The 14,879-nt window shown below is 46.7% G+C and overlaps 1 protein-coding gene across 1 annotated transcript in view; it reads right to left on the reverse strand.

The window, feature by feature from the left end:
* The window catches only part of ST8SIA1 (ST8 alpha-N-acetyl-neuraminide alpha-2,8-sialyltransferase 1), a 112,843-nt gene extending 98,180 nt beyond the window's left edge, over positions 1–14,663 (reverse strand). Inside the window, exon 1 of the mRNA XM_066633163.1 lies at positions 14,219–14,663. Within this exon, the coding sequence (XP_066489260.1) occupies positions 14,219–14,442 (224 nt within the window). The 5' untranslated portion in view covers positions 14,443–14,663. The remainder of the gene's footprint in view (positions 1–14,218) is intronic.
* Between the last annotated feature and the right edge of the window lie 216 nt (positions 14,664–14,879).

The following is a 14,879-nucleotide window of genomic DNA, read 5'->3' on the forward strand; positions in this document are numbered from 1 at the left end:
ACTATATGACTTGGGCTTCTAGTATTATGAGAGGGAGTAATGTTTCTCTGTATCTCTCAGTTCCATGCATTCTTCTGTAGACCTCCACCATGTCCCCCCTTAGTCACCTTTTTTCTAAACCAGGGGTTTCCAAACTTTTTGGCCAGAGAGCCACATCAAATATCTGGCTAGGTGTGGAGGGCCGGAAAAAAAAATTTAAATTTAAAATTTAAATAAATAAGTTAGAGATGGAACTTATATGAGTGAATAAATGAATGAATGGGCTCATTCATTCAACCTCTCTGGCTCTCAGAACACCCTCCAGACAGAATCAGAACACAGTTCTGGTCATGTTCAGTTGAGTGGGCTGGAGGCTTTCAGGAGACAAGAGGTTGGCCGCGGGCTGGAAAGAGGCTTGCTGCGGGCTGCATCTGGCCCTCGGGCCGGGGTTTGGAGACCCCTGTTCTAAACTTAAAAGCCCTGAATTCTTTAGTCTTGTCTCATGGGGAAAGTGTTCCATTGCCCTGTTCTGCACCTTTCCCAGCCCTGCAACCTCCTTTCTGAGCGGAGGCAGCCAGAACTGTGCCTAGCATTCCTGATACAGCCTCACTGTCAAGGCATCCAAAGTCTTTGCAATACCAGCCAGCTTGGGTTCCACAGTCACAAACTTCACATGACAGCTAAAAACCTTCGAGACTCGCAGCTGCAATTCAACTTGACTATAAGCCCTGGAAGGCCACTTTGCACAACAGAGAGCTACAGCTACTGCTGATTCTCTGAGGATGATAACAATTCTTGGCATCTGTGTAACACTTTTTGAGTGAGCAAAGCATCTCCCATCTGTGATGTTAAGGCTGCTGTTACGACAACCTTATAAGGTGAGTAGATATTACTATCCCCATATTGCACCCAGGAAAGACTGAGAGCCCAAGCCTATGCATGTCTACTCAGAAGTAATCCCCATTACAGTAAATGGGCTTACTCCCAGTTAAATGTGAATAGGATTGCAGCCTGAGAAGTTCACTGAGGGAAAAAGTATGTCACCTTGGGCACCTCTTTCTATAGGGGAACAGCACGACAGAAATGTATTAAAATAATAATTACATTCATGGCAGAGGTGATATTCAAATCAAAGAAATCCTGAATTACAGACTCAGTCTTGCAACCACTACATCACTGGTCTTCTTTTTTTGTGCCACCACCCAGAGAAAGGGAGGGAGGGAGGGATGAATGGATGGTCCACCATTGGTTGCCCCCCTCCTGAGACCCTATCCGCCCACTCCCCACCCCTGTTACTCCCTTCCAACACTGTTCACTGTAACCAAATATTCTTATTGGAGAGATCGGAAAACGTTACCATGAAGCCTGGTACTTGTGAAAGCTATTTTAGCACAATTGCTGAAAATCTGAGCAGGACTGGAACACAATCTCCTGGTACTTGAAGAGGTACACCAGATGCCTCTTCCTTTCCCTGGTGGTGCTCTAGTCCAGTGGTCTTCAACTTATTAATTCCTGTAAGTTGCCACAACCTCACAACTGAGGCTTCGCGACCCCATTGGGGTCCCCAAGGCTGAAGAACACTGCACTACATTATACCAGTGGCTCTGAAACATGCATTGACCCATTTACAGGTTATATTTTTTAAGACTGGAATTTGCGACACTGGAAAACTTTTCAAATCTCAAGATTTCCATCCTGCCCCACCCTGCTTCATGTGACATTAAGTGTGAGGAAGTGGTTAATTTCTTGAATCCATCCTACCCTGCATGGTTTGGCTTTAGACACATGTCGTCCCCCTATTTCTCCTCAAAAATATCCTTTATGGCAAGCGAAAGGAACAATAAAAGAGACTGCCTGCCTTTTAAACAGCTTTCAGCTCTGAAGTGTCAGCTCTGAGCAACCCAAATAATGCACAGCGTGACCTCAGCTTTACCTTGAAATGCACTGTCAGAGCAGACCAGATTATGTAACTGTCAGTGGCAGCATCAAACCAAAGCGAAACTGACAGATGAGGGGCTGCAACAAAACCTTGCAGACTTGCTGCTGACATTGCTACTGCAAGGTCTAGAAGGGGAGGGCTGCTGGAGAACCTATGTTTAGCAAAGCCGTTCATAAAAGAAATCTACTTGCATAACACTCTTGCACATGCATGCGGTATCTGTCAAGAAGCAGAATTTGCATCGCTTGGGGAACAGCTGTTTCCAAACAAAGCTGCAGCAGCATCACACTGGGCTAACTCATGTGTACGGATGCTAGCTCTGCCCACATTCATGTCCACAGTGGCCAACCAGATGCCTCCATGAAGCCCAAAAGCAGAGCATGAATGCAGGGAATAACCACCCAGCCCCCCAACCGTGCACACACTCATTTTTGTCCTCCAATATTCAGCAGCACACTGCCTCTGGCCATGGAGGTTCCGCTTAGCCATCAGAGCAAAATATATGTGACTGCAGTTAATCATCAATATATAACACAGATAATATCAGCAACTCTCTTTCCCACATCACTAAGAACATAAGAAGAGCCCCGCTGGATCTGGCCAAAGGTCAATCTAGTCCAGCTTCCTGCATCTCATAGTGGCCCACCAAATGCTTCAGGGAGCACACAAGACAACATGACACAACCTGCGTCCTGGTGCCCTCCCCTGCATCTGGCAACCTGAGGAAGGCTACCTCTAAATCCAAGAGCTTGCACATACCTACCATAACTTGTAACCCGTGATGAACTTTTCCTCCAGAAATTTGTCCAATCCCCTTTTCAAGGCATCTATGCAAGATGCCATCACTACTTCCTGTGGCAAGGAGTTCCACAGACTAATTACATGCTGGGTAAAGAAATATATTCTTTTGTCTGTCCTAACTCTCCCAACACTCAATTTTAGTGGATGTCCCCTGGTGCTGGTGTTATGTGAGAGGGAAAAGAGTGTTTCTCTGTCCATTTTCTAGGCTGAAGAGCCCCAAACACTGTAGCCTTTCCTCATAAGGGAGGTGCCCCAGCACAGTAATCATTTTGGTTGCTCTCTTCTGCACCTTTTCCATTTCCACTATATCCTTTAGATGGAAGAGGCGACCAACTGGACACAATACTCCAGGTGTGGCCTTACCATCGATTTGTACAATGGCATTATAATATTAGCCATCTTATTCTGAATACCTTTCCTAATTATCCCAAGCATAGAATTGGCCTTCTTCACCGCCATTGCACTTTGGGTTGACACTTTCATTGAGCTGTCCACCACCACCCCAAGATCTCTCTCCTGATCTGTCACAGACAGCTCAGAACCCATTAGCCTATATGTAAAGTTTTGATTTTTTGCCCCAATGTGCATTACTTTACACTTACTTACACTAAAACGCACCTGCCATTTTACTGCCCATTCTCCCAGTTTGGAGAGATCCTTCTTGAGCTCTTCACAATCCCTTTTGGTCTTCACTGCCTGACTACTGCCCATTTCCTTGAGAAAAAGTGCTTTATTCTTTGGAAAAGTTGCAGTGGGGTCAAATATGCCACCCCAACACCAGGGAGGGGAAAATCCTCACTCTGTAGTGAGGAACAGATACACTGCACATACCATACTCAGAAGTATTCTCATCATTGTTGGTTCTTCCACATATCAAGGATGAGCCCTGATTTTTTCCCCTCAAGTTAAATATCAAACCTTGGCTGAAATTAGCAGTCCAATCCTATCCCACCCCCCCATTCCACAATACAAAATGGCTACTATTAAATCTTATGAGGGAGGGAATCATGACTGTCTCCTATGGGTAAGGGAACATTTTTCCTTTACCCAGGGTAAGCGTATGCAGAGCAGATGGGTCTACTTAGATATGTGCCAACAAAAAAACTACAGCACAGGTCCACATGAACCCGTGCCATGGGATCAGTTCTGGGAAGGAGGTTTGGATTCAGTGGCTGATGCTGCAAACCCTTCCCCATCACCGCCTTGTTCCACCCTCCTCTGCCCTGTTCACTTCACCCCACCTCTCCCACCAGCCCACCTGTGTTGGAGGGTCAAGTCAAGTCTGGAAACCTTTATTGGCATTTATAGAAACAAACGGCAAACGGGTACACAAAACAGTATAACAAAGCCAACGCTTGACTATATACCAAGAGAAAAGGAAAAATCACATCAGGAGATTAAAAAAAAAACAACAGGGAGAAAGTGAAGCTATATAGATCAAGAGGGGAATTTAAACTTAGAAACAGCGGAAAGATAGTCTGCTACAACATTAGTGATAGCCACAGAGCTATCACTTAATAAGATAGGTAGAGGGTCAGCAGAAGGACCAGGCAAAGAAGATAGCATAGGGATCAGGAGAGTGTCACGAAGGGAATAGTGAGCTGGGCAACGAAACAAAATATGGTCCATTGTATCCGGTTCAAAAAAAGGGCATAGTCTGCAATCGTGAGGGATCTTGGAAAATCTGCTGGAATGAACGGCTGAAGGAAAAATGTTAAATCTCGCTAACATAAACGCTCTCCTCTTAATGGGATCGGTTAACATACTAAAATAATTAAGAAAACAACCACGTGAGGGGAGAAGACCAAAGAACTGAGGGGAACAGGTTGGGTTAAGATTAGAGAAGAGTTGAATAGATTCAAGTTCCCAAAGTTTGGCTTTAATAATTGAATGGGCCCTATGGTGTTGGAGGGTCTTCACAGATCCACCAGCATACAAGGGAAGGCATGCTTCTGAAGAGTCATTTGCAACTGCTGTAAGGCAATCTACACGGGCGAAATGCTCGTTCTGCCAGCATATTAACCCAATAGGATTGGGCTGTAAGGCCTAGTGTACACATGCAGCAGAAAAAGCTGGTAGAACTCAATTTCAAAATCAAGGTTTGCTATAGCTACACTGCCATCCTTACATGCCAGGAGCTAACTGTAGTAGCTCAGTGGAAGAGCATGTGTTGTGCAGGAAAAAGGTCTCAGGCTCCATCCCAGTCATCTCCAGGCAGGCTAGTTTACTAGGAAATACCCCCCCCCCCACAACTAGACAGACCAATGGTCTGACTCAGCTTAAGGTAGGTTCCTTTGTCCTTAGAAAATTTGTGGATTTCTGCAGTGGAAGATGAAAGAAGCTGAAATTAGGGGGAAGGCAGAACTAGAAATAGCCACTGTTGGTTCCAAAACCACAACACACTACTCCTCATTCTCCATTGCCTCTTTCTTAAAAAAGGAAGGGAGCCCCCAAGCGTGGTCTGTCACCTCATTCATTTCACAGGCATGGGAGCAAAACTTCATCACAACATCTTCTGTAGGGTGATACTTGGGGGGGGGGGAGCAAACTGTCACCAAGCAGAGAATAAGATGTTCAAGAATGTTCCCCTTCATGCAGGATACCCAGGAATATCCTGCTGGCTTCATGGCCACAAAGAGATTTGAAGCTGCATTTCCCCAGTCCTAGGCCAAAGGGTCTAACCCAGGGGTGCTCAATAGGTGGATCGCGATCTACCGGTAGATCGCGAGGCAAAATGAGTAGATCACGGAGTGCCGACCCCCCCCTTCAGGTGCCTCTGGGAGGAAACGCCGGGAGTAAGGCCCATTGTACTCAATGGGGCTTACTCCCAGGTAAGTGTGGCTAGGATTGCAGCCTCACAGCCTAATCCTAGGCATGTCTACTCAGGAGTAAGTCCTGTTATACTCAGTGGGGCTCAAGGTACACCAACATACATTGTACACATAAATGTTATATGTTATGATGGCGCGAACATTGTAAAAAAAACTCTGGTAGATCTCCGGGCCTTGCTGGGTTTCAAAGTAGCTCTCGAGCCAAAAAAGTGTGAGCAGCCCTGGTCTAACCGCTACACCATGCTGCCTCACAGCACAGAATCTCCACGTTTCAGAGGTGAAGGAACTCCATGAGTCAGGGAGTCAGACAGGCATACAGGCCTCCCCAGAGAATACCTACATCATACAGTGCTTGAGAAGGGAGTGAAACACTCGTACCAGTCCTGAACATATGAGATGGACCATTGTTCTACCTAACTCAGTACTGTCTGCACAGACTTGCAGTGACTCTCCAGGCTTCAGACAAGGGTCTTTTCCAGTCCTACCTGAAAACAGTCCCAGGAATGGACCCCAGAACCTTGTCCAAGCAAGCCTGCTGCTCTGCCACTTAGCTTCAGCCATGACACTGGGAAACAGGGTCACGTCTCCCACATTCTCTTTTTTCAAAAGTGTTGCGAAAATATAACATTGGTTGACTTCCACAGCATTTGGAAACTACAGATGGCCGGTTTCTCATGAAATCATGTTGTTAATTTTTACATCACCATCTCACAGCAAATATGTTTCTGCCCTAAATGGGCCCAGAGAAAGGAAGGACAGGGAGGGAGAGGAACAGGCAAAGGTTATTCAATCTGAAATTCTGGGTAGATGTCTGTATACCTCCCCCTAAATAGCAATCATTCTGTCAAGTTCTTCAGCACCCATACAAAACCCTCTTTATTTTGACCTATTCTCTCATAATATTGACATTATGAATCCAGCTTGCATCTCACATGCCATTCTCCCACTATAATTATTGTAATGAGAAAGGGACAGTGTACAATTTCCTGCAGTCCGACATTGCCTGTACACACTTTGCTGGGGGGAAGTTGCATTGAACACAATGGGTAGATGTGCGTAAGATCACGCAGCTAGTGTTTTCTGGTGCACTTTTTTATTAAACTTGGATCTGATGGATAGAGGTGTTCGTTTCCGGTGAGTACGATAGGACTACAGCCCAAGTCCTACTAACACAGTGGGCTTACTTCTGAGTAAAATAAACAACACTGTTTTCAAACACCTCTACTGATGGAGGAGGAAGAAGCTGAGAGAAGAAGACTCACTGAAGGCAACTGAAAAAGTTAGTGGCCAAGGCAAGATTTGAACTTCTCAGATCACGGATGGACAACCCAATTCTACCTAACTCCCTCTGTGCCTATATAACTGTACCAACAGGGTGTGTGCTGCATCCTGCAGGGGAGTGTCCAGTCCCAGAGGTCTCTTCTGAGTAAGGAAAGATTTGTTCCCTTGGCTGGGGGTGGGGGAGGAGTAATCAATTGCTGGCCCATTGGGTCTACTCAAACCTGTGCCCGTTACATACAAAGTCTGAATGAACCCAGGAAGGCAGGAAGGGGGAAAGGATATCAGTGCACTGTTACCACTAATACTGTCCCCTTCCCAGCCTCAATCTGCCCCCTCCCTGCCCTAGTCTCCTCCCCATTCCCAAAGGTGCTACTGACTTTAAAGAAGTTGAGCTTCTCAGGGCTACTGATACATCAAACATCACATCAAGTTTGGTCCTGAATTGGGTAAAATTCCCCAAATAAAGGGAGTCGGCTGATCATTTGAAGGAGGCCTGGAAAGCAGTCTCTTTTCCTTGGCTTGCCATTTTGTTGAAGGAGCTCTCAAACAAGGGCATCCTGAAAACCATCTGAGTGAAGCACCTTAAAAAGAGGCTTTTTGCTGCCATTTGCAGAACTGGTTGCAAGCATCAAAGTGATCCAACTGACAGTGCAGTTAGGCAGCGTCTCCAAGCAGCTGAAATGACAATTTCAAAAAGAAAACAAACCAGAGAAACCAAAGTACATTTCCTGGGCCTCTTTTTGACATACACCAAGAGGGAAATCACATTTAAATACACCCTTCACATCCCTAACAGAAATGGTTCCACTGCTGTCCCTCCCTCAACAGCCAAGGCTAGTAGCTACCTTACAGCTTATGTGATGCAGCTACATGCACCTAAGGGCACAATCCAAACCCACTTTTCAGCACCAAAATAAGGGCAATGGAGCTTCAAGGTAAGGAACAAACATTCCCTTACTTTGAGAAGGTCTCTGTGAGTGCCCCCCAACTGCAGGATACAGCACACCTTCCATTGGCACAGCTATGCCAGTGCTGGAAAGTGGGTTCGGATTTGGGCCTAAGTTCCCTTTCTGACTTCTAAGCTGCAAGAGCGTTACACCTGTGGCCTCACATCAGCAAACGCCCCTTTGGAAAGCATGGTTTGAAAGCTTCCCACAGTTGAAAGCTTATGATGAAGGTTCCAAATGTCATTTTGTATAGTCCCCTTTCAGAAGTTCATCAGCTGCAGGTAAGGCAGCCAACAGACTGAAGAGAAGTACTGTAGGATCAGACTGAAGGTCTCTTCAGTCTAGTAGCTTGTTTCCTACAGTGGCCTAAAAAGCTACTTTTACAGGTTGAGCTTCATTATTCGCGTGGGTTCTGTTCTGTGGATGGCAAAAAACTCACTATAGCAAATCAATTTAAAGGTGATTTAAAAACAGCCTTGCTGATCTTTGTGATGTAAGATAAGAGTCATTAAGAAGACAATCCATCAATCAGTCCTCCTCCAAGGGCTTCACTCAGTCCCTCCATTCACCAATGCAAAGTGATCACCTTTCTTTCAAGTGCTCAGGTGGAAAGGAGGGGTCTGCTGGAGAGAGAAGGATTGAAGGATTGTCAGCCAGCTGCCCCCCCCTCTCATTAAGGAGGCTATTGTTAAAGGACTGTTCAGTTTTTTAAACTATTTTAAAGGGGTGCATTTTTCCCCTTCTCCAGGGATCAGCACATTCCTTCTCATTTGCAGGGGCCATTCGTGTTGAGTCAAATCCGTGTATAAAAAAATCCATGTATAAATAGGCTGGACCTGTATTTGTTTTGATTTTCCTTTCATTCTCAATGGAAAATAAATGAGGTTCATTTGTTTTAATTCCATTCCTTTTCATAATGAATGGGATGTACCCAGTGCCTCTTAGAAGCCTCCACACAGGTTTTGTTGAAAAGGGTATGTAAATATTCTTCATCATTCATATTGTCATAGGTGCACCAGGTACAATCCCCAGGGCTCTCTCTGGCCAGCATAGATATAGATAAGATAACAGACGAAAAACTGAAATGAGCCACACTACTAGGACCATCAAACATATATAGCAATGTCTCACCACTTCTTTAACTCTTGGGTTGAGTTTGAACTAGTCAGCACCCACTAGTGGTGGCCCCTTTCAAGAGTTTCAGGCAGGGGTGCTTCTTAGCCCTGCCTGGAGGTGCCAGGGATCTTCTGTGTGTGGAGCTGGGGTTCTACCACTGAGATACAGTCCCTTAAATTTTGTTAACTGAACTTTAAAAGTTTGGGAGGAAGGAAATCAGGATGAAGGAGCTGAAAAACAGAAGCACAGAGACCAGTATAAAGTACTATCACACAATACATTATGAAAAGATCTAACTTTTGATAACAAGAAGCAGCTTGAATGTACTGAAACAAAGATGAGATATAGAATGTCTTCTCTAACCCACATAACTGTCAAGAAAAGTTGCAGATAAACGACAAATATATGACTGAGGAAGGACAGGAAATGGAACCAGATCCAGATGACAAACTGAAAATGGCTCAGCTGACCCAAGCCATCTATGAAGTAAGCCTTCCACTGAATCAGGTGAGTGGTCTGTCTTGCCCAACATCATCCAGCAATAGCTCTCCGGGGTCCTAAACAGAGTCCCATCACCCTTTCCAGCTGGAGATACCAGGAAGTGATCTCACACCTCCACATACAATTCATGTGCTCTACCATTCAGCTAAGGATTCCAGGTAGTGACAATCAAGGGTCAATAAGGGCAGTGTGCAGACCTTCTCTCAGTAGGTAGTTAACCATTCTCTCTCTCTCTCTCTCTCTCTCTCTCTCTCTCTCTCTCTCATCAACCTCACCGGGTTATAAGAAAAGAGAAGAAACTACCAGTATATACAATAACCGTCCTAAACTATAAGAGGGAAATGACATGGAAAAGACTGATTTCTCAGGGGTTTCATAAAGAACGAGGGAAGAACTAGCAAGCATTCTCTCATCAACAGTGACACATATAATTGTGAACAACAGAAAAAGCAAGCAATCATCTCTATGTGGTCTGTAGAATAGGGATGAACAACAGATACATGGGATGTAGAAACCCTCCTCCTCTCCTACTGCAGGTGCTCATTTACATAGGACAGCTAAGGATTACTGTGTTATCATCAACTATTGTTGTAAAGGACCATGGTGTTTATCTAAGCCTGACATGTAACTGTCACATTTTCTAAGTAGCCCTTGAATTCCATGGCCATTTGACTCCACTGTTTCCCAGTTTGTTTCAATACCCATGGACAAACTCATTCACAGAGACACACCCACAGTTACCAACTAAGGACAACTCTGCACCCAATGATGGACTCAGAGTCACAAAAGTTTCTGCCACACTCAGTCTGTCAGGCTGCCATACACACTGCCATACAACCCCATACATACAGTATAGGCCTGACAGTAACAGCCTTATCAAGGGCCTACGGCAGCAGATCTCACAATCCACTGTGATAAGCCCCATTGTGGTGGCACAGAAGCCACGCCACCATTGAATATGATGGAGCTGCTGGCAGAAATGACCACGCAGGTGCCAGACTCACCCAGACACTCTGTGGGCACAGGTAAGGAGGCAGTGGGGTCAGGCCTTGAGCAATCTAAGAGGTGGGCAGGATGGGCAGGAGTAGGAAGTAGGTTGGAGGAGCTGGTTCTCAGTGGCACACATCAGATCCTATCGTGGTTTTTCAATCTACCCCACTCACTTCTTCTCCTCTGATTTATGCCAGCAAAATAGCTGGCATGGGACCGAGGAGACCCATAGGTGATCAGGCAACCTACTAGGAGGTAAGTAAAAAATATTTTTACTTACCTCTCTTTGGCCATCTGATTGCTCCCCACCACAGCATGTAGCGCAAGCTCCATTAGCATGGCTGCATGCTATGGAGTGGCACAAGACAGGACTGGGTTGAACACAATGGAAACTATTTCTGAATAGATATCCATAGGGTGGCACTGCCAGTCCTGTCGATGCCCAGTGATTCCTTGTTGCTTTGGCAGTCCAAGACTAACACAGTGAGCCCTCTGGAAGCTCTTGAGAGGAATATTACTTTCCCCCTGGCAAGTGATCAAGCAGGGAAGCGGAGACCTAACTATTTTCAATTAATCCTTAATCCTCCTCCCAGTAGAAAGCAAGATTGGTAGTTTCATTTTCTCTATCAGTTTCTTACTCTCAAACCCTAAGAAGCCTTACCTTATTTTTTAGGTTCTGAACTTTTCCAAACAGACCATCCTGGCTACTTACAATTTTTATTCTGAAACATTCCTCACACATCTGAAGACCTATTTGAAAACAATGTTACCATGCCCAATGGCTAAAGTGATTTATGAACCACACTCTGTCTTTTAAATACATATATATGATTTGTTTACATGCTTAAACACTGTCTGTTCTATTAAACACAAGCAGGAGAGAGGCAGCAATGCCAGAACCACTTAAAATATATTCAGCAGGGATGCACCAGCCTGCATCGTGGTGGCAGCACAGAAGCAGCTCACTCTTTTCCTTGATATTGCCAAGAAGTGCTTGCTTTCTATTACCTATCTGTAGTTTCTCATATCTCTAAAAGGATATGTGCAGATGCTTAATTCACCCCGAGTGAAATATTCTGCAGTCCAGAAAATGTTTTCCCAAATTCCAGGTAGATGCGTTTTCATCATTAGATCAATCACAGCACCCTAAATTTGGGAAATGAGTTTCTGGAAAGCTGTCACATGGCTTAAGTCACAATCTTCATTTTAAGCCAAAACAAAACAAGAGAAATGGTACACTCGACTTAACCATCACGCCACTTTTTTCAGAGGAACACTAAAAAGCAATTGTAAGAGCAGTTTATAAAATGCAAGGAGACAGGGCCTGTGTTTTGACATTAAGTATATGCATGTCTGTGTCTATGGCCTGCCAGATTCATGCTCACAGATACGGCATTGTGCAATAGGTCCTCCAACACCCATCCTCAAATCCATCTACTTCCCACTCCTGAATCCAAATATGATCTAAATCCAAAAGCCATAATAGAGTGATATTTTTATTAGGACCAACTAAAATGTCGCAAAGTAGTGAGCGAGCTCCAGAACGCTCCTTCAAGTTAGATGTTAAGTCAAACAATAGAGAAAGGGATGGAAGGGAAAGGGCTGGATAGGATGGGAGATTCCCCAAATCTGAAGCTTACATCCTGCCCAGTTTTTTCCCCTCTGTCCCCCCTTTTCCCCCTTTGCTGTTTTGCTTAACATCCAGCTGAAAGAAGAGTTCTGTAGAATTCAAAAATCTTGCTCACTACTTTGTCATACTTGGGCAAATACCTTATTGCTAGAGGTGTTTGTAAATGGCATTATTTACTTTACTCAGTAAACCCATTGTGTCCAGAAAGACTTAAACTGTAATCATAACACCTCACCTTTGTTGAGAGCAATAAGTAATCATCCTGGGCTTTTGGATTATTTTTTTCCCCTGATGGATCAACACAGTTACACAGCTACCTTCAATGTTCGCGTGATTTGAAAGTTGTCTCATACTGAATCTTCCTGCCCTCACATTTTTCCAGTGTAGGAAACCACACACACCTGTTTGTACACCTGTGACAAACAGGCATGTAAGTGAAGCTGCCACCACCAAACTATGCTTGCTTCATCCTATGCAACTGTGTGCATGTAGGACACACATGATGCCCTGCGGGAATGTAGCACCTATGTTTAAAATGTATGAAGTGTGAACAGCTTGCAAGAATCTGAACTTTTTATACATGAATCTGGACTTCTGTAAACAACAAAGCCATCAAAATGCACATTGGTTGTGTGTCTGGGGAAGTGTAGCCCATCTTGTTTCAGAAGAATTCTGTGGAATACTATCGACGCGTATGTCTACTCAAAAGTAAACCCCAGTAAATCTACTGACAAGACTGAGTTCCCATGGACATCTGGTTGGTCACAGCTGGAAACAGACTGAGGAACAAGGTGGTCCGTAGTTCTGATCCAGCCAAACATTTCTTATATGCAGCTCACCAAGCTATGGACCCATGGGATTCAAATCAAGCATATGGGCAAGATAATGCACTAACACACAATATTTTCAACCTACTCTCACATCCACACAGTTTGGCAACATTTTGTACCTTCCAATGTGTACTGGAGGAAAGGGTTGGAACTGCCCCTTGTAACTGGGCTGAGTCACCTTTTAAAGCAGTGATTCTCTTAAGTTTAGCGGGGGGGGGGGGAGGAGCAACTGTCCCTATGCACATCAGCAGAGCAGTTTTCCCAGGAACTGTTGCTGGGGGTTCCCTTTCTTTGTTTTGATAAGACTGTGTTCCCTGGACATGTAACCACCTTTTCATTTACTCTACTACAATGGTTCTCAAACTTTTAGTGCCGGGACCCACCTTTTAGAATGAGAATCTGTCAGGACCCACCGGAAGTGATGTCATGGACAGAAGTGACATCATCAAGCAGGATAATTTTTAACAATCCTAGGCTGCAGTCCTACCCACACTCACCCAAGAGTAAGCCCCATTTACTAACAATGTTTAAAGCATATATATAGTATCCTGTTAAAAATACAGATGTGTAACATTTCCCCAAATGCGGTCACATCCCATGGCGGTCACATCCCATGGTAGCATCAAGTCTAATATATTAAAAATAAAACGTTGAAATGAATGGGGACCCACCTGAAAATGGCTCATGATCTGCCTGTGGGTCCTGACCCACCATTTGAGAAACACTACTGTGTAGAATAAATTTGTGAACTTTCTGATGAAAAGCACTAAGGATACATCTTGAATGGTAATCAGTGTGTTTCTTCAGGGCAACCCACCCTAACTAGACCAGCTACTGCTCTTGATAATTAGCTGCCAGTAACGAACTTTTGCTGATGGAAAGCACCCTGTGCTGCACCACTGTTTAGCATTATTAGGAGAGTGGTGAAAACACTGGGGTAGGAGCCAGGATGTGTGGTGGGTGGGGAGGCAGGTGAGGCACAGCCTCCCCCTGGAGTCCTTCAAAGGCGCTGCCATGCGTGTTGGATCATGCGTTGCGCGTGGGCGCCTCCCACAGCAGGGGTGCTTTTCGAAGGACTCCGGCGGGGAGGCTCTGCCTCGCCTGCCTCATTATGCATGGGTTGTGGGTGCTTCCCACGGCAGCGGTGCTTTTCGAAGGATTCTGGTGGGGAGGCTCTCCCCACCCACCGCATGCCCCTGGGCAAGAGACACTCCTCAAGTGGACTAGCATCAATCATTGCTGAATGGTGGGGGGGGGGGGCAGAGGCTGCTGGTCCAGTGGTGCAGCCTGGACGAGCGCTCCAGGGCGCGATGCTCCTTCCCCAGCGCCGCATGTCCCCGGCTGCCCTTGGGCTGCCGGGGGGGGGGGCTCACCTGAAGCCTGCGAGGGCGGTGAGGTTCCTCTGCCAGGTCCTGCCCTGCTGCAGCAGCACCCCCTGCACGATCTCCTTCTCGTCGGGCAGCCTGTAGACGGGGAAGATGTAGAGCCAGCAGAGGACAAAGAAGCCCAGCGCGCTGGCGCCCACCGGCAGCCGGGTCCGGGGGCCTTTGCAGCCGCGGAGCCCCGCCATCCTCCGCCTCCGCTTCCCGCCGCTCATGGGGAGCCCGGGGGGAGCCCGCGCCGCCGCCGCCCCCTCCTCCTCCGGTGGCTGGCAGCAGGGAGGGCGCGCAGCCCCAGGCCCCCCATGCAAGACCTCCTCGGCGGGGCTGCTGCTGCAGCTGCTAGGGGCGCGCAGGGGACTCCTGGGGCGCGCCGCCCGCGCCCCCCATCGCCCCTCCGGCCTGGCAGAGCCCCGCGACGAGGACCCCGCGCGTGGCTGCGGCTGCGGCTGCGGCGGGCCGGGCGGCCGGGGCGCCTCCTCCCTCCTGGAGCAGCCAGCCAGCCAGCCGGGCCGGGCTCGCTCCCTGGCGCGCGCCTCCCGCCTGCTCCCCGCAGCCCCGTCCGGCTGCTGCTCGCCGCGTCGCCCTCTGTCTAGCGCAGCAGCCTCGCCTCGCCGCCAAGGGAAGGGGGCGTGGCGGGGGCACCTTCCCTTGG

The sequence above is a fragment of the Tiliqua scincoides genome, chromosome 7 (genome assembly GCF_035046505.1).
Source record: "Tiliqua scincoides isolate rTilSci1 chromosome 7, rTilSci1.hap2, whole genome shotgun sequence".
NCBI lineage: Eukaryota > Metazoa > Chordata > Lepidosauria > Squamata > Scincidae > Tiliqua > Tiliqua scincoides.